The sequence below is a fragment of the Sinohyriopsis cumingii genome, chromosome 7 (assembly GCF_028554795.1).
Source record: "Sinohyriopsis cumingii isolate HCF-2022 chromosome 7, ASM2855479v2, whole genome shotgun sequence".
Classification (NCBI taxonomy): Eukaryota; Metazoa; Mollusca; class Bivalvia; order Unionida; family Unionidae; genus Sinohyriopsis; species Sinohyriopsis cumingii.
Genome location: NC_142967.1, coordinates 93,901,923 through 93,925,597, shown reverse-complemented (window position 1 = coordinate 93,925,597; position 23,675 = coordinate 93,901,923). Strand labels below are relative to the sequence as shown.

Sequence of the window (23,675 nt, the reverse complement as noted above, 5' to 3'; positions counted from 1 at the left end):
CATTGAAGACAACATTCTTTAAATGAACTTTCTTTGGAATTTGCTTAATATTTAACAATTATACAACAAGTAAATTACCTAGGGGATTACATTTTGGAACCTTCATAGAAATGAAAACAGGTATATCCTAGAACAATAAACGACACCAATACGATTGAATGAAAGAATCATGATTTTAATAAGTCCATGAAAATTTATGTGAGCGTCTTGTATATTATTAAGACTTATTATGACATAAAATTGTCTGATTCCTGTATAAATTCAGGAGCTAGATGTGTGTATATATTGTTAACGGGTGACAATGATATATATATATATATATATATATATATATATATATATATATATATATATATATATATATATATATATATTCGAAATCGCTTTCTTCAAATAATACGCTTTTGTCATGTTTTAATATACAACATTTTGTAGACATTAAATTGCTGTATCATCCCTTTCGAGTGACATTTCCAGGATTGCGTGCATGGCGCGTGGCATTCATAACGAACAAATGATTAAGTAGCATTGCAAATTTCTAGATTTCTCAGCTGCATTGAGCAATTAAAATCGCAACCAATAACAGAAAGGAACCTGACAAAAGCAGATTTGACTGTAGATGCTCTTCGCTGAATTCTGTTTTCCATTTTCATTTTCCTTTACCCAGGTATTCTATAAGCATTTTGTTCTTCTCCGCTTCAAACTGATGCATATTTAACACCACCCACCTATCAGTCAAATTTGTACATATCGACAATTTTAACATTCCCAACCGTCTGAAGGTCACGTGCAATCGATTACTCAGTTCATAGCCAGTGAGTCCACAAGACGGTTTAATATTCAATCACGTTAACATTAACTGTGTTCAGTAGAGCAATTAGTGCAGATTAATATTTCGAGTTAATGTATTATTTAATCATCCACTCAAAACTGTGTTATGCTGTAGACCCTCACATGATAAAAGGATTAGTAACGGAATCGATCGCACGTGCATTTCCAGCAATTAATTGTCCCCTGAACAAAGGTAGTACCGCTGGTCTCGTATGACCCATTACCGAATTGCAAACAGCAAGCACTTTGGAGTTTTCAGGCCAGTTGGTCAGACACCTAGGTGACTGTCGTCATGCGACATAAACTGATTAAATTGATCATTATGAATGCCATTTTTAAAAGTACAACATGCAAAACAAAATTGATATATAAGTAGACGTAGCTATATGTAGTATGAACCGCATGCATTTGCAATTTAACGCTAGTGGATGTGTCGCAGCAATATAGCTGGTAGTTTTATCTATTATTGTTTTTAAACAATACTTTCAGTTAGGAAATTTCCCATTTCCATACAGTCCTATATCATTTGCCAAGAAAGATTTCCTTAAATTGAATGTAAAATAGTCTTAGGCTAATATCAACTGACAACCTCTGTTCGCTAAGTGCTGAACTGAATAAAGTATTACCATGTTATGTCTGTTGTTATCGAGTGAACTAGATATCCTTTATGGCTCTATTATCACCACACAGTCATATTTTCAACTTCGAGAAATTTAATTTAAGAACAGTTGCTATTATTTAGTTAGCTTTAGTCACCTGACCTCGCATATTGGTTGTTAGGGTGGGATGATTGTAACAATTGCTTCAACGTCCTTCTCTTATCCCACTGGTTGTACGAGCACGATAGACTCATCACCATACAATAAATATAATGATTCCCACCGCCGGAATTGTGATCATCGATTTACAATACTTTTCCTTCATCTCAGTTATAAATAGTAGGCGCTAGCCTCGACTTCTCGGTAAAATATACCAAGATTTCCTGTTAGGTATGAACATCACTGACCCAATTCGGGTCACGAAATATTTTTATCTCTCCTTCTAAGAGAGAAGCTTCGACATGTTCTCTTTATAGTAAACCAGTGATACTGATATCAAACAGGACATGATCTATAACACTTCCTCATGGGATCCCGGTAGTTTCCTAATATATATATATATATATATATATATATATATATATATATATATATATATATATATATATATATATATATATATATATATGTATATACAGACAGACAGGCAAACAGACAACAGAAGCTGAAAAATAGCTATCATGAATGTATGCATATATGTATGTATGTGTGTGTGTGTGTGTGTGTGTGTACTTGAGTTTTTATCACTTGGAAAGTTATGATATAGACCGTATAGATGAAACTATACACTAACAAATTATTGTCTACGTAGTACTTCTGGGCACAATAAACACAACCGATACTAACGCCGAACACATACCTTATTATGCGTGCTCTGGTAGCAAAGTAAATTTCCTTTTCTATTTAGACTTCTTTTCAATGAAATTTTAAATCACTAAGATGTCTTATCATTTCTAATTAATCACAAAAGTCTATGTTTGCGAGGTATAAATGAGATTGTAATGTACTACACACACACAGAGGTATGTATGTATATATGTATATATATATGAACCGCTGCATTGGTGACTGGAAAATGGCATAGCTTCACAAGATCAAAGCACTGTCGAATACTTAAATTCTTTACAACTTCACTGTTGTATAACCTGGTATTCTCAACTATGTATACCAGATTTTAAGCAGAAAGCGGACCAATGAATTTTCATTCATATTTGACACACACACACACACACACACACACACACACAGAGAGATATATATGTAGATAGATAGATAGATAGATAGATAGATAGATATTAACACACTTGGATAGAGGTCGAACTGAAAATTTCTAAGTTTATTATATTAATTTTCCATGTAAAATTCACATCACAGCATTAGCCATCCTAATCATGAACAGTAACACGACTTTACAGATGGCCGTAATGGCGGCCATATAGAATGTATGAGATTATCTCAGAGAAAATCAGTTTTACTGGGACCAAATTGACGTCATAAAAACACTTGTAGTGCAACCACTCTGTCAATATCCCTCCGTTCAGGAGGAGTAAAGATAAGATTTTAAAGATGGATGTACAGGATATGATATCGGCTCCATCGCCATAGAGACCCAACCAGACATCATACAAAGTCTTTGAGTGAAGATCTGTGAACTTGATGATCTGGTTTGAACTCAAGGAACTAAAAGCAAAAGCAACTGAGATCTGATACTTTGATTTAATCCTGATTTTCTTTCTTCTGTTTGATCAGTACTGTCTTGAAGAAAGAATGAAAAGATCACAATGTTTCCTTCCATCAAGTTGTTACCTGCGAGTTAATTTGATCATAAATTTAGGTATTGTATATAGATGTTATGGTTATTGTAAAATATGGTTGAATTCTAAAAAAAACAGCTTCTGTGAAGTTTTCTTCTTTTTTTAGTAATAGCGGATAAATGTGATTGCTGAGCTGCATTATTTGAACAGATCTGAAAGACCTGTATGCCAGGCTAATTTCAAATAATTCAGTCATAATTCAGTTGAGTGGTTTCTTAGAAAAGATATATTAAAGTTTTATTATAAATTATAGTAATGCCAGCTACATGTTGATGTCGTATTAGATTGGCTTAGACAAATTTGCTTTGAGGACAAACCAGAAAAAGACATTTGCCCGTATTTTGTTTAAAATTCTGACGAAATTCTGAAGACATCATTTAAAGTTGGGTTTTTTAAATAACTTTTAGTACCATTGGCATTACTCAAGATGGACTGACACCATTTAAGCCAAATAAACAATAGTTTCAAGTAGCGATACTTTCATTCAAACTTGGTCAAATTCTGTTCAGGGTCATTTGGGAAATTATAAATAGAAATTGTGGATAACGTACGATGGACGAATGACTATAAAATGTGCTTACGCTGCCTTATAGCCAAGTGAGATAAGAACAATTACTTGGGTTTTAGAATATCCCTTACGTTATGGGTTCAACAAGAGAACTAACCTGTTTGAACAGCTTCAACGTTTCAACGTTTCTAATGAGAAGTAATAAAACATTTACAAAGTGGTGAAGTCATGCCAGGAACTCGGCGGTCCCGTGTCAATGTTTTGATGCCGGTGCAACTACGACAATAGCCTCTGATATGCACGTGAGACCTGATTACTTGTGAAGTCAACAAAAAAAAATCCGCTGGTTCCTAATGACCTTGTAACCGCAAAGAAACTTCAGATACTCCTAAATGGTCAAATATAATCGCATTAAGCTCTTGGCTGTCACTCTGATTTGTAATTTGAAATGCCAAGAACGCGTGTTTTGGAGACCACGTTGGGTACTTATTTGCCATGAAAACTGACCCAGAACCGTGAATATCGTCGAGTCTGTCGAGAGCGCGAAAAACCACAGCATTGACGCGCTTCCAGGCTAAATATACGTCAACAAACGCGCTGCTGAGATCAGACAGTTGATTAGTGCAGGTATACAAAACGTCAATGTTGACACCTTAACTTTGCCAGCGACACCTCCTTCAAGCCTTGGTAATGCCATTACCGATTAGCATAACTGTGTGCATGGCTCCAAAATAACATTGTAATCATAAAACTCAAATGTACGAATGAGAGGAATCCCACAAGAAAACGAAATCGTTGCCGGTGTCAGTGAGTATGGCTTCTGCATCTTCATCATCATTAGCGTGTTGGTGTGTCCTTTAGCATGACTAATTGTGATCCGTTTAAGATTTTAATGATTTTGATGTATACTTGTATAGCACCAACGATGGGCAATGTCAACGTTGTTTGATAATTGCTTACAATTTCTTTACAGCAATGATATATACTGCTCTGGTCATCAAAGCCGTTCTTATAGTTCACCTGTACACGTTTTCCACTGATTTTGAAGAATGTCTAACAACAACAACAACAAAAACTAGATGTAACCTGAACTTGAAAATTTATTCTAATGGCCTGAGGTCACTATCCGGGTATGTAAAGTATTGAAAATATCGGGTGCTGCGATCTACAATCACAATTATGCCCATGTCATGCGCGTTAGCAGGTGCATCTGTTAATTGTGCCATTGTTTTTACTTATGCATTATCTGTTTCGTCTAATACTTCATTGGTGACCTTGCCAGTCAAGACCAGGTTCAGTCTACATCCACAATCCTCTTTTCATGGCCAGATTTACAACCATCGAATCGGCAATACCTTGTTGAGCGGCTTCATTAATGACTTTGCCAATGGAAAATTGCATTCATGCTATTAATAAAAGTGTAACTACTTTTAATTCAACATCCGACAGTACGTTCATTCATCTCCAATTGGTAGCGCTTGCAATACCAGATTTTTCAACCGATCCGCAGTAACACATTCCATTTAATCAAGAACTGACATGGGTATCAAACATATACATATTCTTTTATGCACACACCCCTTACACGTCACATATTAATTGGTGCCAGCGGTCGGATTGGAAGAAGATGACGTTTAACACCGATTGATTCAATACACAGACAAAGTGCTGAAATTTGCCTGGGCTGATTAATGAATATTACAAGCAAACTTTCGGGATGGTTGATAGTGGTTCTCCCAAAGAGAAGCGCACGACATCCAAAGCCTAAGGCCAATGAAACTAGAAGTAAGCGTTGAGTAAAACCATTGATGACAATTAGATTCAGCCCTGCAAGTCATTGCGCACTGTATAGTCCAATTAGCAAGCTCTGTAAGAAATGTTGCGAAGGATGTACAAAATAATGAGCCCTGTGCCGTGGCGCAGGCGCAAGAGTTACACGTTTCAGGTGAGGCGCAATGGTTAGAGGTCTCATGCGTCTGGGGCACATGCAATGTCCCATAACATCTTGGCGCCAAGCAATCTTAGTATGCAACATGTTAAAATTGTGCAAGATAGTCAAAAGGGAAGCACATATTCTGGTGTGTGAAAACCAGATTGTAACACCTATCCCGTATTTTGTATCCAAACATGTGTGCCAGCAAAACATTTGAGCTCATCGAACGCACACATAACTTCCTACAATAAGTAGTATATATGGTGAATGTCCTGAGCCATGTCTGCGAGCGCATGTGTCTACCACAGATATGATGCCAAATTATACAAATCAGACGAAATCATGTCATATCAAAACAGCAAAATCTGATGGAACTGGTTCCTGGTTAGATTATAAGTTCCATTTTGAGGCATGTGTCCACCAAAATGATTGGAGTGCCGAACGAAAAGGCATCATTTTGATGTTGCTCTTTGATGACAACTACAAGGCGTCATCGGAAACCTGAGGGATGGTGCCTGGTAAGAATTATGAGAATGAGCAATTTTCAAAGAATAATGACGATGAACTGTATAAATGTTAGTGACACGCTGTTAGATACGCATGCGCGACTTCCCATTCAAAACGAGCTGTCAAAACGTTTAAATGACACCATATACCAAACCTGTGAACTTGTATGCCTTTGATCGCACAGAACAACAACGCGAGGATGATAGTAGATATTAACTTCAGTTAGGAGCCGACGGGAAATAACGGAAGGAAATATCAGAATTGGTGGCGAATATGCTTGTTCTGTTGAATTAGATGATCGTTGTGCTCTAAGACTGTTCCAAGTACAAACATTAGAGCTGATTCTTTTTCAAATGTGGCCAGAGATGGCATATATAAAACAGTTGTCCAGAATTTAACCAACCTGAGACGATGCTTGCAAAAATACGTAGGATCAAGCCACGGTCGGCGTTGCGCTATGATTCAAAGCAGGAGAGAACGTTAATGTGTTCTTTCTACAACGAAATATAAGGTTTTATCCCAAGCTTTTGAGTCAGTCGCGGGCACCATTTAAAGTTTTAAACAAAGTGAGTGAAGTCACGTACAGTGTGAACTGTGGGAGAATTGAAGGTCCACATATTGTATAATGTGACCGCCTGCGACTTTGCCGTACCCAGCTACTAAATGGAAAATCTAGTCTGCCACACAACTCAGAGGTTGTTGAAGCTCATGATGTTGCAGAGGATGTCGGACATGTAGATTTGCCTGAACCATGTGGCGATACGATTGCGGGTGAAATTGATGGCGATGAAATGGATTCCCAATTTGATGAGCCATCCGCTGAGCGACCTCGCCGAGAAAGGCATGTTCCATATAGAATGGATGATTGTGTTCCCATCTAAATGCTTGAAAAGACTAGCAGAAAGTTTCAGAAGCCAGCAGAGAACAACACAATAATACAAAAAATAAAACACTAGTGAGAAGTTTTATTAACTTAGAAAAACGTGCAGCACGTGCAAAATGGCGAACCGGAAAGAACTTACGGAACTAGAATGATATTTCAGAACAAAACGAATAGAGAGAATATAAGGCTAGATTTTAGAATGCACTTACAAAGAGGGAACGCAGGAAATATATTTTTCGGAGGTTCGTTTAGAAAGAAGACCATCTATATCAGCTATATCGGTAGCTCTTAAACTAGTAAATCAAAATTTTACCAAGCTCACTGATGCACTAAATAGAAAATGATCCAAAGATTACACCCCGAGCCCGCGTGGTTAACAGCCGATACTTCCTTACAGCAATATGAAAATTGGAGGAGAAACGGTATACATAAAGGAACCAACACAAATCCTAAGAAACATAAAAAGAACAGGAGAATTGCACTCATCGTACCTGCCAATGGAAATCATTGCAGGCAACAGTTGAGCGCTTTGAAAAGAAATTCAAAGTAAAAGTAACAAATGCTAGCATGTCCACTAACCTCTTTAGCCCAATTAAAAATGGGATAGGGATTGTTGAAGTCGAAAAAGAATAAATGAAGAACAAAACACCAGTGTTTTTTCAAGCATGGGTTTCGAGTAAAATCATGGTACAAAGGTTGTATATATCACTGGAAACGCAAGAATTGTGGAAATATAGGGCATATGACGAGAAAATTCCCTACACTATTAGAGACAAATAAACCAAAAGAAGGACAAGTATTTGTTACGGAGATGACACTTTTTCCCAGCCAGAACGAGGAGAGAAAGAAAATGAAACAGAGTTAACAACAGCAAACACGACCAACAATGACGACATATAAGTAAACAAACAAGATACAACAGCAACGAAAGCAACGACAACAATAGGAAAATAAGGAAGGGCAACAACAAGTCCAACAAGCTAAATAAAGTTCACTGAAACGTGAAGACCAACACGAAGAGAAAAAAGTAAGACGAAATCTGAAGATGAAAGGAAATAAGAAAAACTCGAAGAGAGATCAGAGAATGAGGACAGTGGAGAAAAGTTGGAGAAAAAGAAAATGATAAAGGAAGAACAAGAGAAGAGTATGAAGAGTTCAACTACACTACGATGAGGAATAGGAAGAAACAGTATATGACAGCCGAGATATAAGATAAATTTCTGAATTATTCATAAAATTAAAAAATAAACAAATATATAGCCAATACTTTAATTTAATTTAATATATACCATCATAAAATAACAATAATAACACCTTAGGGTACTCATAAAATTTTGATCAAACCTTTTTAATTTTAAGCTATTTTAGTAACCGATAAAAATATAGAGAGGAAAACCCTGTGGCCTGAAAAGATCAAACAAGGGATAAGCCAACCCCCAACCCCAAAGAAAGCCAAGATAATTGTGAGGTATTTATTCTAATAATTAAGCTAGAGGTCAAATTTCTACAAGTAGCTTTGCTGCCTCTAGCGACATTTTAAGACGATAAAGACAATAGTTGTTTTTACCTTGTTCGCATAGGCAAGCGCCAGGGTTCCATGAACTATATCGAGGGCCCATTTCAATCGATGAGTAAAAACTTAGTAATAACAGAAAGAAGAAAGGTTTGATACCATAGCTCTAAATATTCGTTTAAACACGCCTCCTTATACGTTACTATATATACATACACACACACACACACACATATATATATCGATTGGTGCTGTATCGCGTAAAGTGAATGATAACAAAGTGAAATTGTCGTGAGAGTGTGTATATTAAAATATGTACATGATTGATAATCTGAAAGTGAAATACATTTCAAGAAGATGGATCACAATATCTGCTTGAATGATTTGTTTAGACGATCTGTCACATTTGTGCAACTCATTCATACAACAACAAAAACTGTTCACGTATCGGCCTGAAGTTCTACAACAGGGGTCTGTTGTTACAAACCATTGCCTGCATAAACAACACAATCTGCAATCTTTAGAACCATTTCAGTCCTACTTGTATGACTAAACAATGCTTCTAAAAATCTTTCAAATAGCACGTGACGATTTGAGTAAAGTGAAAAGAAGTGTTTAAGTTCATTTTTCATAAAAGCATATCCAGTTTGAAAAAATGTACCTTTGATCAATTAGTCCTATGATACTCATTCGATGTCGACATGTATTTATTGTCAACGAGAACTATTATACCGGACAGGTATACTGTCTGTTCTAGGCATGGATAATCTCTCGTCGAACGGAGTAATTATGTCACTAACGATTTATCTTGTCTTAACGTGCACAAGAATTAGCATATTGTATGTAAATTGCGTCAGTAACTAATCTTATAAATATAAGAACGGTTCAACGTGTCGTCATGTACTTTGTCATAACTAAAGCATAATAGATTATTGGATTATGAATCTCATACACAACGACCACATCATAAATCAACTGGCCAATCATAGATGTTAGAGTTCAGTTTGTTTCATATAATGAAATGTTTTAATCTCATGAAACACATAGCCACCATCTATTTGAAGGAAAGCAAACATCGATGACATCAGTGTTGGAGAAATTTATTTATTTTTCATAGGTAAGAAACGTGAATTTCGTTTTATTATTATTATTATTATTATTATTATTATTATCATTTGCGAACTATACGGGATGAACCAATTTTTACTCTGTTGTAGACATGATACTCAGGCATGAAGAGGAAGTCAACAAGAACTTGATATGTTTCATGGCATTACTTGACCTCGAATATTTTACCCTTCTTAGTTTAATGTACATCGCTTATAGTTTTCATGATAATTTCAGAATATCGGATACATTAGTTAAGTTGTTCTGGTAACTAGTGCAGTAATGCTTGCCTTATTCCATATTCTCGTTCACAAATTGTCTATACACGCGCGTATGTATTAGCATATCTGCAATGCATTCGCATAGTTTGTAAGTAATGCATGTAAATTAGGCAGCTTTGGTACAACATGGCTTCATTTCCTAGAGGAGATAAAATTAAAACGTTAAGGTCATTATAGGGAGATAGGCTTGATAAGTCTTCATGATGATGATGAGGAGGAGGAGGAGAAAAAGAAGGCAGAAGGAAAATAAAGTGTGTGGCAAAGGTTTATATTGCTATCATCGTCACCTTCTTCAAGAACAACATCATTGTCGTCATCATCATCTTCATACAATAAAAAGTTTACGTTCTTTTTATCAATTATTTTGAGACATAATTTGTGCCATTCTTGCAGAAATATGAAAAAGTGGTAGAACATCTGACACTCTTCTTGAAACATTTTGAATAGAAACTCAAATTCAATATCACGCTCAGAACGCCAGAATCAGATATGATACAAGAAATACATAAATATAGTCATTACAGTTTAGCAGACAAGAGAGAGACTAAATTCTGAAAGTTCTTTGAGTTTTTGTTTATTCTACTTACAGTTACAGAACCTCAACAGTTTCGAACTTTGAGCTTATGCATGGAATTTGTTCTCAGCAAGTTTCGAAAATATTAGGCCTGTCATTTTTGCGCTCTTCACTTTTCTATGAATGGTGCACAATTTTACTCTAGCGCGTTCATCTATCCGCACGTGACTTCAATACCCCCACGACGGAAACCAAATTTGACATGGGGCTTCATATTAGAGACCTTAGGTCACGTGTTTTACATTTTAACAGACAAAACATGTTCATGGTTATGGCCATTGTGGTGATGTTTTACCCCGAATATTCCATTGGTTTTAACAGTTTATTTTAACCACCAGAGCAAAGTTTTTTAAGTTAAGTTGTACTGGCAGAGACAGTCGTATCTTCTACACACATTATAATGTAATCATCTTTTTACTGAAGAATAGTACTTAGAAATATTATTAGAAATCATTATGTTCATTCCGTAAATTTGAAATGTCTTACTCTTCGTGGCATGAACTTTTGAAGAATATCACGGAATAATCAATTAGACCTGCCTGAAAGATTGCCTCTATCAAGTTATCACTTGTCTTCAACATAGACTTTTTCAAGGTCAGTTACACCGAATCACTGCAGAAATAAACCCTTTATTAGTAACCACCTGCCCTTAGAGGCACATTCACATTCTCCAGAGAGGGCTATTTATGATATGTGTGACTGTACTTATACTACCACGTAACATTTCTCTACATACCATTCTACTCACCTAATTATCCATCAATGATCTATCGATCCATTCCACGGAACAATTTCTCGCAAGGTCGAAAAACATGCTTCAGAAAAAGGCTTGCATGAAAAGAATTCAAGCGAATAATCTCGAATAATGAAATGGATCATCCAAAGAAAGCTTAGATTATATTTTGCAAAACAAAAATCACTGTACATTTTTCAGGATTAGGTAAGGGAATCAATGTAAGATTCACGTGTCTCTTCAATTTTTGTATTGGTTCACATGCTGAAATTTTCATTCGTGCAAATTTACATATGCGCAAATTTGCTTGAGCACTTTCTCCGGAGATGATGCAAATTTACACACCAAACAGAATTAAAAAATGTGCGCAAAATCCGTTCAAACAAGAAAAATACGTATGTCAAGATATATAACTACAATTGTTCCAATTTAGTATTGTTCTTTCCTGTTACACACATAAATTACAAAACACAAAACATGACGGCATAAATCATCATAAGTGAGCCAGAAAATATACAATATTATTTGTTGGCTATCAGCTGAATTGTTTCCTACACTAGTCGTAATGTTGGTTAAATGCTGTATTTATAATACCATAGAAAAGAGATTTAAGGCACATTATTTCGCATCGCTGCTTAAAGAAATGACAAAACAAGATTTTGTTGAAAGTATTTTCATGGTGGGTTTTGCATTAGGATCAGTTGTCCTTGAATTATTGACAAATTACGAATATTTTGTATAATTTACATAACTAATTCAAAGCAATAACGCTGATGAGAAAATTGATTTCATAGTAATATTAATCAACATAACGGTTGAATAAAGTCTTAGTTACTTTGTAAGTAATGCGCTAAACTTTAAGTATATTAGCTCAGTCATGTAATATGGCGGTAAACCATGACATATCTAAAACTATGTGATCTATATTCAATTTATATTTATTTTCTGTATATATTTACCGAAATTTATTTCCATATTTATATTCATTGAACCGTTGATATAATGGGATATGTCCAACATTTTTGCCTTTCCTCTTAGTGCGTACTTCTTTAACTTGCCTAAATCTACTTTTGCCACAAACGCATCAAAATGAGCCTCCTTTTTATCCCTTTCACACGGAAAAATAAAATACATTTCTTCAAGTTTAGTCAATATATTCTTTTATTCCATTAATTTTAATCAAGTACATAACTAAAATATTCACGCAAATTCCTGTTTATAAACCAGTTGCATTCACAACTATATAAAGGTTAATACTTACGCATCCATAAGTCCGATATTACTATAGGTAAATTTCTATCGCTGGACGACACATAATTGTATGACATAAAAGGTTTAACTTTCAATCACCCTTCATCTTAAGGCCGTACAAAATAAGACATTGCACATCACTTTCTTTTTTCGTAGATTGTTTAATCAGTCAAATTTTTGCCCTGATGAATGTGCATTTAATCTATAATTCATTAAACAGTTCCATTTTAATTTTAAGCTCGGCTTTCCAATAAATGTCTGATAATGATACAGGAATAAATTAAAATGGTAATATATTGCCTCGCTTTATACGACAACATGTAGCTATCCTGGACTTAAAATAATTATGAAAAAATGGTTTAGAGCTCCATCGTCAGTGATGTTATTTGCAAATTAGTTAGTGATACTTCAATGCTTTACTTGGAATATAATTTGGAGATAGTGAGAAAAGTCATGTATTAAATGAAACTGCAATGAATTAAAAACATTTTCCACGACCTGGAATGTGTCTAAAGTAACCATTCTTTTCACAATCTAATTTCTTGTTATTGCGCTTTTCATAAGCACAGGGAAACATGTTAGGGATTCGGAGTATGACAAATCCACACGCACATATAAACGATCTGTGTCGAACAATAGCATTCGGTCTATGGAATTAGCTCTGACACCTATGCATAACTGTTTGTATTTATAACTCACCACTTCTGACATCCGATGTTAGATCTGATTAAAATCGTGCATCACAAAGAGAGATTTTCCAACCAATAAATGATTCCGAGTAAATTTTGATATGAAGCAAGATAGTATATGTTCAAGTACCCCGTGAATCCGTATAGAAACACTTCATAGTATGTTGCTTGGTATATGTTACATAAATTAATCTTTCATTACAGGTTTTTGAATGTCTCTAGTGGGAAAAGGGAAAGTGCTTTACGTACAGGACAAGAAGTAACTAATCCCCAAAAGGGCTCAAATGAGTAAGCAAGATAAAACATAATCGGTTAACATGTCGTCAAGAATTTCTTTTGGGATACATGTTATAGTATTATTAATGGTCTTGTTGAAGAACACTGTAAATCAAAACTTGACAAACGACTCTATAGTAGAAAACAACACAGAAAACTTCGAATTACCAGACTATATCCCATCAGACAAAGTTGCCAACCAGTACAATGAAACACTCACGTTTACCTCAGATAACTTCTTTCCTGGTTCGGAAATTGACAAAATCTTTTCTCGCGATGATGTCAAGTCATTGTTGAAGAGCATACCAGATTCTTTTGCAAGAGAGGCCACAAGGCTACACCTGAAATATTGTCCATTTACGAGTTTATGTAACTTTTCTCTTGGTCTCAGATCTGCTCCATTTATAAGACAATGCTGTGATCCGTGCAGCTGCAACTCTACTTGCGAAATCATCGGCAACTGTTGTCCTAACTATAACAGTGACCAATACTTTGGCAACATCAAAAGAGATAATTATCAAGGCAACTGCCAGCACGCAGCATTCGTTGATGAGTCAAATCCCTTTCTTCAAGGGGAAGGATATTATTTTGTATCTGAATGTCCTTTCTCAACTGAAGAATCTGAAGAAGATGCATGTATTAGGCCAAAGCGTCCGACAACCCTAGAAGAGTTTTCAGATATCATCCCTGTAACAGACACATCAAGAAGGATAAACTACAAAAATAGGCATTGTGCCGCTTGCAACAAAGTTATAGCCAGTAACCTTACATATTGGAGCACCGTCTTACATTGCTTAGTAGGTGTGAGTGCAGATGTGGATACAATAATGCAGTTTATAGATCAAAAACAATGTAATCTTCTTTACAAGCCAGATGATGTTGTTGAATATCACACAAACGCTTGTCCACCAATGGTTACAAAATGCAATCTGACAGGCAAATGGCGAAGAAACAGCGAAATCGTTGAAAGAGCTTGTACTTTGAATGTAGGGTCTGTATATCGAAGTATGGACGGACTGTATACAAATGTATATTGTATGCTATGTAATGAATATGAAGACCATAACTTAGTAAATCCTACGTGTAGTCCAAAACTGCTGATACCACCAACATATGACAAAGGGAATTCCTTTTCAGCCCTTCTAAATTTCAAGAAAGAAATAAAACCGCCCGAGAAATCGACGCCCTGCGGAGAAGAAAAAATATTTGATCCCTACGAGGTAACACGCATAGACACTTTCGCAAATTTTTAAATAAATAAGGTCTGAAGTTTATTTTTTATCAAAAAAATTATCCTTGGCATTGACATATTGCGGTTTTTAACGTTTTCACCTTGTAAAACTTCATAATGGTAACAGCAACATTTTTTTTTTGTTTTTTTTTTGTTTTTTTTTTTTTGTTTGTTTGTTTTTCTGTTTCCTGTTCCTAGGACAGCTCGCGTATTTGTTTTCACAAAATAAGCACGTCATTTTCACTTCATCTCCACCAATCGTATACCTATACCCAGTTCATGCATGTATAAACAAGATCATACATCAAACGTTTACCTTTCCACCACATAAGACGCGCAAACACGCAATTCCTGGCAGGTTTATATCGCATCTGCCAGTTTTGGGACAAAGTATTAAAAAAAAACAATTAGCTAGTACAACTTTAGGGATCCTTTTCTTTTCAGAACGAGTGTCGCAAGATGTATTGTTCTTCGACAAGACGTCTAGTTAATGGCGAATGTGTAAACACGTTTCTTGGAGTGAAGGGTGCTAAATTTGAACTCGTTATTGGGTTCAGTATTGAGGAACGATGCCTTACATATCAAGTTAATGGACTTATTGATGAAATGACTACATGGTTTTCTGAAGTTTTGGAATGGAGCATACATTCAACGAGTATATGTTCCAAAGAAATAATTTATAAGACAGACTATAATTACAGCAATATCTTCATGGAATCAGAAAGTGCGGCAGTGAATTCCATAAATTTATCAACAATTGAGTATATTGCGGCAAGATGGATATTTCAAATCAGAGACTATTATTCGTTTAAGGAAATAGATTCATTTATACTAAATATCACAAATGGTGCAGTCAGAATCATGGTGAACAAGACCGCGGTATATACAATTCATCCACAGTTAATATATATCGAAGAGGAGGCATTTCAAATGATACCTGTCACCAGTAAGAACATCTCAGTTGACTTATTCGATGTGCTTGGTGATTCCAGGTCATTACTGCTGTCTGAGCTACTTCGATTTGCATACCCAAGTAAAGGAGACAACAAAACTATGATTCGACCTATAGTACCGAACGATGACTGGTCTTGTCCAGCCTTGGGAAGCTTGATTAGGTTACCTTTCGACATTTTGCCGTGCACGTTAATTGAGATTAAGAAAGAAGAATACGAATGGACCATCATGGAACATGGTGTGGTCTTGCCGACACTGAATCTCTACCTGAACATGACTGAATTCATCATAAAAAATGTGACTCAAAATAACATACATATTTGCAGTGGAAAATATATAGCATCTTTCAATGACATGTCGTCAGTTGGCAAAAGACACATTAGTGTAGAAACAATTTTATCCGTTGTTTGTACAGGATCGTCCTTAATATGTCTTGTTGTTACGTTTATTATTTACTTGCGTTTTCCTATATTGCAGACAGTTCCAGGTAAAAATAACATAGTCCTAATTGTTAACTTGATTTGTGCACAAATACTATATCTTATATTTGTAATTGCTGACACCTTTTCAGGATGGACTTGTAAACTTTTAGGGATACTTCTTCACATATTTTGGCTTTCAACTGTATTTTGGTTGAACATATGCACGTTTCACATGTTCATCGTCTTTTGTAGATTGAACAAACCGAACCTAAAGGTGTCATCGTCCAAGACTGTTGTCAAATACACGTTAACTGTCTTTACGATCTCATGTTTGCTTGTTTTGGTCAATGTGATCAAAGGTTTGGCTGAGTCAGACATGGCAGAAATTGGCTACGGATCAGGAATCTGTTATATATCTAGTGGAATCATGGTGGGTTACACGTTTGCTCTGCCTGTTGGTTTTGTCGTTCTGTCTAACCTTTTCATGTTCCTTGCAGTAATTTATAAGTTCTGTTCTTTACCCAATATAGAGAAAAAAGTAAAAAATGATAGAAACAACATTGTCATCCTCACTAAGCTCTCCTCTCTCACTGGAATAACTTGGATTTTTGGATTTCTATATCAATGGACTAAGGAAATTACTCTTTCTTACGTTTTCATTGTACTGAATGCATCTCTTGGTGTCTTTATCATGATCTCCTTCGTAATAAACAGACGTGTTCTTCGGCTTGTCCAAGGAAAATCGTCAGACTCCTCTGCCAGCATTTTCAGTAGTTCAAAGCGTAAGATACACTACACTGAAAATAGTGCATGTTGAAAATAGATTTGTCTATCTTTCTGCATATTTAACTATAACTCTCTTGACCAATGTGTACTTCTGGGCATGTTAGGAAACTTTAAAGATAACATAAGAGGTCAGTTTGAGAGAACGAGAATTTGAAACTTATTAAAGGATTCATTTTATAGATTTACAAGGTTAAGTCAAGGAGTTACCCTAACATGTACAAGCAGCTGGAAAACATAGTTTCATCTGGTAAATATTTCTCATTGCAAGAATGCACGACTGAGAGAGAGAGTTCCAGAGATTTTACAAATTGTTTCAGGAATGGAATTCCATTGAAATATTGCCACTGTAAGATTTAGTGCATATAGATGTCGTTAGTAGCATAGATTGGTCTAAAAGCCATGAAATCGTTCTGTCCTATTAAAGTTTCTGTTTAAGTGTATGTATTGCGACAATGATACATCCTCAATGCTTTATACAACTTTGTGAAATAGAACTAGATATCATCTACCCAATAATTCAACAGCCGATATATCCGGCATCTCGAACACAATTGGGTGTTGTGGATGATAATTCAGAAGTTCACATAGCGCATTTCTCTGAAATTACTAAGACTTTAACAGAAATTTTGCTGCATTTTAATTTTTAATTTTTATATTTAAATTACTAATGCCAATAATATGATTTGCCGAATTAGCAATATCAGCAAAAGAGATTATTAAAATTGACACATAATAGTTTCCATGAGTGACAATTTGAAAAATAAAACTTTGTTAATCGAGAAAGTATTTTGTGGATATAAGCTTGATAGCTGTTATAACCTGGCGGTCTTGATATTTTCCTGGATTAAATCCCGTATCCGCTCTTATTTCCAAACCTGAAGCCTCTCTAAATCTGTTTATGATGACTATCAGATTAATTAGTTCTGATTAAATATACGGCAGTGCAATTAGATAAGAGGCTGACTTGTTAAGTCCTATTAATAGGCTATTACTTTATATGAAGTAATATAGGACCAACGACTGGTCCTCTGGTAACCCATAAATTGCAGGTACTTAAGATGAGACCTTACCTTCCATCACAACCTTTTGCATTCGAACATTGATAAACTCTTCACTCTTTTTAATAACGTGGCGCATTAATTGTATCCAAAGGAAGCTATTGAACACAGTTTTATGGTTAACATCGCTTATTTCTTTTCTCATCTCGCATTTCCTTCTCTGGGCAAATTTACACAGGACACGCAATAGGTAGCATTTTCCAAATTTGTTTTAAAATCACTTCAAAGACAGTAAATATCTTCAACTGTTTATTCTAAATAAATCATTTTTTATGACATTTCATTTTTATTTACACCTTTTCGGACTCTGCAGTTCTGTACAATACAGTTTTGCGAGTCACATAAATACTCGAGAAAGTTGTGTGTGTGTGTGTCTGTGTGTGTGTGCGTGGTGCTTTTTTCTTTTGTTGTTTATTTGTTTGTTTGTTTGTTTTTTGGTGTTGGTTTGCTTTCTTTTGTTTTGCTTTCTCTTTTGGTTTGTTTTGAGCTCAGGGTATATTAAGACCTTATACCTCAAAGTACCATTCAAGCAACTTTTGTTTTTCGTTTAGCCAAATAAATATTATTAAAATAATATACATAATATAGTTATACATAACACGAATAATTGTGAGAAGAAGTTTTATATAAAACCAGATGATACTTGCTGTATTAATTAACTTTGCTTCAGGGATTGTAACAATTTAATTATTTGCTAGAGAAAAGAACTGAAACAAAGAGTGTGTAATCTCATTCACATATATTGCGCAACAAGAAATGAAAAGAACTTTTCAAAACGAAAAGTTTGCACTATTGCAATAGCAGCGGCAACACAGCTATAACTTTATCTTGGTGTCTTATTAATAAGACGAACATAATACAAGCATATTTATTTTCCAAAAATTATATTAAAGTCTTTATTTATTCATTTTCTTGTTACAAACAAAAACTTGAGACATTAATATTTCCATTAGTTTCCATATTAAAAAAGTATTTAACTGGAAATACAAATATAAAATAAGACCTTGACAGCGAAAAGAAAATGTCTACTTCGCCTTCCTTTCCATACGCCATGACTCGCCCCCACATATTCACCCATACCCTACCAACCCAATCCCCATTTACAAGAATTTTATTATCTTTACGGATTAAAGTAAATTAAACATTGCTCGCTTCAACATAATAAAATAGTTTGATGTTCATTCTTCCACCTTATGTACATGTTATACTGCTTTTCGTATAACTCGTCTTATAAACGACATTGAATGCAATCTTTAGATTTCAAGACCTAAACAAATGCGTTTCCTGTGGGCGTTGAGTATTATGTATGTATTGTAAAAATCAGTATATTTCCATATGAATTTTGCCATCCTCATAGAAACGAAAAAAACGAAATATCCAAAAAACATTTACATAAAAGATCGAATTAAAGGAGCGTGATTTTAAGAAGTGAACGTTAACACTAATTCATTTTTTGTGTGCATATTTTGAAGAAATGTTTCCCCGATATAAGTTTCTGATTCTTTCACAAATTCACTAGCAAGCATGTGTATAGATTATTAATGTGCGGCATAGATGTCTAGTTTCCGTCAATTTCCTTGATGTAACTGTTACCATAAAAATGTTTTTTATTCTATGTACCTTTATCGGTACAATGACATTTTAGTGATGTTTAGGATACATGCGATTTTAACGAGTGTGTTGATGTAAGACCCATGTGTGATTCCTCTCGGATAAAATATGAGGGGTTGCATACATAGCGTGTGGCATTCAAAACACACGTGTAGCATTTACATTTTCTAGATTTCACATTTGCATTGAGCAATTCAAATCGCAACCAACAGTAAAAAAGAAACCTCATGACGGCCTATTTGATTGATCGATATTATTATCCTCGCTGAAATGTTTTAGTCTCATTTTTCATTACTCCAGGTACGATAGCATACGTCAGAATGCAAGCAAAGTCTATGTCTTCTGCACTTCCAGCTATTACATTTGCGAATATACCCATCTGCCAGAAAAAACGTTTACATATCAAGAATTCCAATATTCCACAACGTCAAAAGCCAATGTGTAAATCGATTTCACTATTACTAGTCATACCTAGTGGTTCGACAGCACAGTTTACCGTCTATCTCGTCTGTATTAATAACGTGAATTCAAAAGGTTAATTTCGGTTGGTTAGTTGTTTCGATGCACAGTCGAAGCAGATTTAATTACAATGGTTAGAGTTAGAACATCCATTGCTCATGAACCCATGCATGATGAAAGGATTTGTAGAGACTCTATCACACGTGTATTTCCAACGATGAATGGTATCTGACCAATATTATCGCTGACCTGGTATGAGTCCTTTCCTCAATACAGTAATGACCATGGCTAGAGTCACAATGACTTGGATAATATTTTCAGTCTTTGTTTCTATTAAGTTTGTTTTTATAAGTATGGTGAATATAAATATGAATTAGAATGTTCACTTACAAAGCATAGCAATTATATTTATATCTAATGTCTATCGACTGTCAAACTAGCAGCCAATCCTGGCAACCGATCTTAACATGTGTAACCTATTTTCGAGGTAGAGGTTCTTTTGGTAAAACGTCTTTGAAAGTCTGTCATAAAGTTTTCAGAGTGTACTGTTTAGCTTATCTGCTACAAATAGTATGTTCTTATGCTATTACTATTTGTAATCTATGTAAAATACCTGCAAAATCATGACTAGAAAAGTCCATGTATATCCTTGTATCACGATGTCCGCCATTTTGGATTAGCATGAGTGTTTCGTATTTAGAGATTCTATACTTTCGCATTCGCAATTATTCTCTCTAATGATAGTAGGGTACTGTAAGAAGGTAATTTGTATGTTTTAGTGATAACCTCATTGCAATACAGTTGCACTGATGTATGCATTTCACGTTTTGATGTGACAGTACCGGTTGTCTGCATCAAGTGCAGAACCCGCGTCTAGATGAATCGATTCAATTATTCAAGACTTAAGTTATCATCATAAAATTTAATTTCACATAAGCTTGATCTCATAAAATGTTCTTATTCATTTCATAGAGAAGTCATACAGTATTGAAATACTTCTTGTTATGTAATTTATGTACTTGTAAAGTTGACATGGTATACCATGCAAAACTGTATTGTTTACAATGCAATACACGGCACACCATACAAGACACTGATTGGTTGCATGGGTTGCCGTGCATGCATCGATTGGTTGAATTGTGTCATGTGGTGTCTGGGGGAAGGTTATAAATGGGGAGCGCTGTCACTGTTGGTCAGACAACTGACGAGTACAGTCGGCGCCAAAATACAAAGTGACAAAAAGAAACAGCAAAGTGTCAAGTTAGTACATTTTGGATCTTTATAAATAGCACGTTTTACAATATCGAACAAACAAGAATAATATATTTATTCCAACAAAAATAGATGGTAACAGTTGTCTCCCTCCACACCTGACAGCCCCCCCCCCCTTCCAGTTTGTTATATTAGAATTACATAATCTGGTTGTACACAGTAACTATAGCTCTTATTTATTATTTATTTATTTTCACAATTCATTAAACATTGTCAAATTGTTCTCGATTTTATGTTGATGATATAACCCCTTTTCCATCGCCCCAACCCCAAGCTTTTGATCTTTTCTTTCATAACACTATCAGTTCCTATGTACAAAAATATGTAGCACCCTTAGGGACCAAAAAGGGCCTTACAATTTGGTGTCAGAAGTGGGATTTCAAAAGTCAAATTGAAATCCATCCCAGGATACGAACCCTACCACCCTCCCCCACCCTCATATTTTTGTCAAGTGTGGTGGTCAAAATAGTGAAGAAAAAAAAACAACAGCAAACAAACAAACAAGTGGAAAGCAGATATTCCTGCTGACTGACACACATACCATGTCTGATTCCCCAGATCCTGAAATCCAGTTTTGCCTGAATGGAGACGACAAAGGCCATGGTGATGTAATCGATGATGATCAATGTCAATATGACGAGCATGGTTCAAGTCAAATTCACAGTGATGAAGAGGAGACAATGTATACAGGACAGAACCGAAATCACTCGAATCACCCAAGACGTGAGGCCAATAATGCTGGTACTATTCCCATACGATTATTCCCAAACTATGGCCCGACTTTAAAGCCTGAGCCATTTAACGGTAAAGACTGCTGGGAAGAGTACATATTCCACTTTGAAAATTGTGCAGAGCTGTGTAACTGGACCAAACGGGACAAAGTTCTCTTTCTTGCTGCCAGTTTGCGGATTCAAGCTAGGACCTATTATATGAGTTTGACAAATGAGGAAAAACAATCCTACGATACCCTTGTTGCTAGACTTAGTCAAAGATTTGGCAGCTCTAGACATCAAAACAGGTGGTTGGCAAAACTGGAAATGAGAAAACGGCTACCTGGTGAACTTATCGCAGCACTTGGGGATGACATTTGGCAGATAGCACAGAAAGCCTATTGCAATTTAGATTCTAAAGCACAGGAAACTCTTGCCCTGAACCAGTTCTATAAGATATTACCAATTGAAATGAAGTGTCGATGTATTGACAAGAATTGTGAGACAGTAGCTGATGCTGTAGATGTTGTCGAAAGATACGGAGCAATACTGGGAGACGAATATGAAAAGAAAAAGGCAAATGTTTGAGCAGTTGGATCTAATGAAATTGAACACCAAGGTTCTAATGACAATGGCAAAATTGGGGCAATGTTGCAAAGAATTGAAAAGCGAATAGATTTGTTAGAAAAAGGAAGTACTCCTATGAGCAATGTAAAAGATTGGAGAAACCAAATACAGAACAAACCTGGACCGAGAAACGAGAAGAGGAGAACATGTTTTGTATGTAACTCCCCAGATCACTTTTTCAGAAACTGTCCCACCTTCATCCAATGTAAAACTCGCACTGCTCCTGGACATGATAGAAAGAACGAAGCACCAAGTCAAGGAGAGGAGAATTCATCCTCAGCATATAACCAGGGAAAAGACAAACCGTTGATTCAATAAGCCTGGAGTCAGCGGGTAGTAATAGGCCAAAAGCTTCCGTAGCTCAAGAAAAACAAAAGGTCAGAACAGGACACATTGGGGAGACCAGTAGTCAATGGGACAACGGATTTTATACAAATGGCATGATTGATGGAACTAAAATCAGTTTCCTTATTGATAGTGGCTCTACAGTATCCCTTCTGTCATACAGCACGTATCAAAAACTGCGTGGAGAAGATAAGTATATGCTTACACCACTTGAAACAAAGGTAAATGATGTTAATGGAAATGAAATTCGCACCATTGGATCCATAAACGTTGCCATTCATTTTAGTGGGATATCCTTCACACAAAAACTTATAGTCTGTGATGTGAGTCAAGATGGTATCCTAGGTCAGGACTTTTTATTAAACTATGTGAACAAAATTAATTACAAACAATTTTTGCGTCACACAGACAAGATTGACATAAGATGTTGGATGGGAGGTAAAGCGCATGTCACATCCAGAAAACAAGTACGAAAAACTACAATAGTACCTGCTAACTGTGCATTGTGGCTACCAGTAAGCATACATGGGTCAGAGCACATGACAAAATTTGGATACGTAGAGCCAATATTTCACAAAGAGATCCAGTGCAGTATGGTTCCTGGCGTGATTGATACACAAGCCAGGGAGATGGTTGTAAATTTTGTGAATTGCAGTGATGCTGATGTTACGCTGCAAGCAAACTTACCTATTGGTGTCTGT

The 23,675-nt window shown here is 35.6% G+C and overlaps 1 protein-coding gene across 1 annotated transcript; it reads left to right on the top strand.

Annotated features, from left to right (window-relative positions):
- The first annotated feature begins 15,611 nt into the window (after positions 1–15,611).
- On the top strand, positions 15,612–18,714 carry LOC149795739 (latrophilin receptor-like protein A). Its single transcript, XM_089964127.1, has one exon. It carries the CDS (start codon positions 15,661–15,663, stop codon positions 16,921–16,923), a length of 1,263 nt encoding a protein of 420 aa, XP_089820253.1. The 5' UTR covers positions 15,612–15,660; the 3' UTR covers positions 16,924–18,714.
- Positions 18,715–23,675: the final 4,961 nt, after the last annotated feature.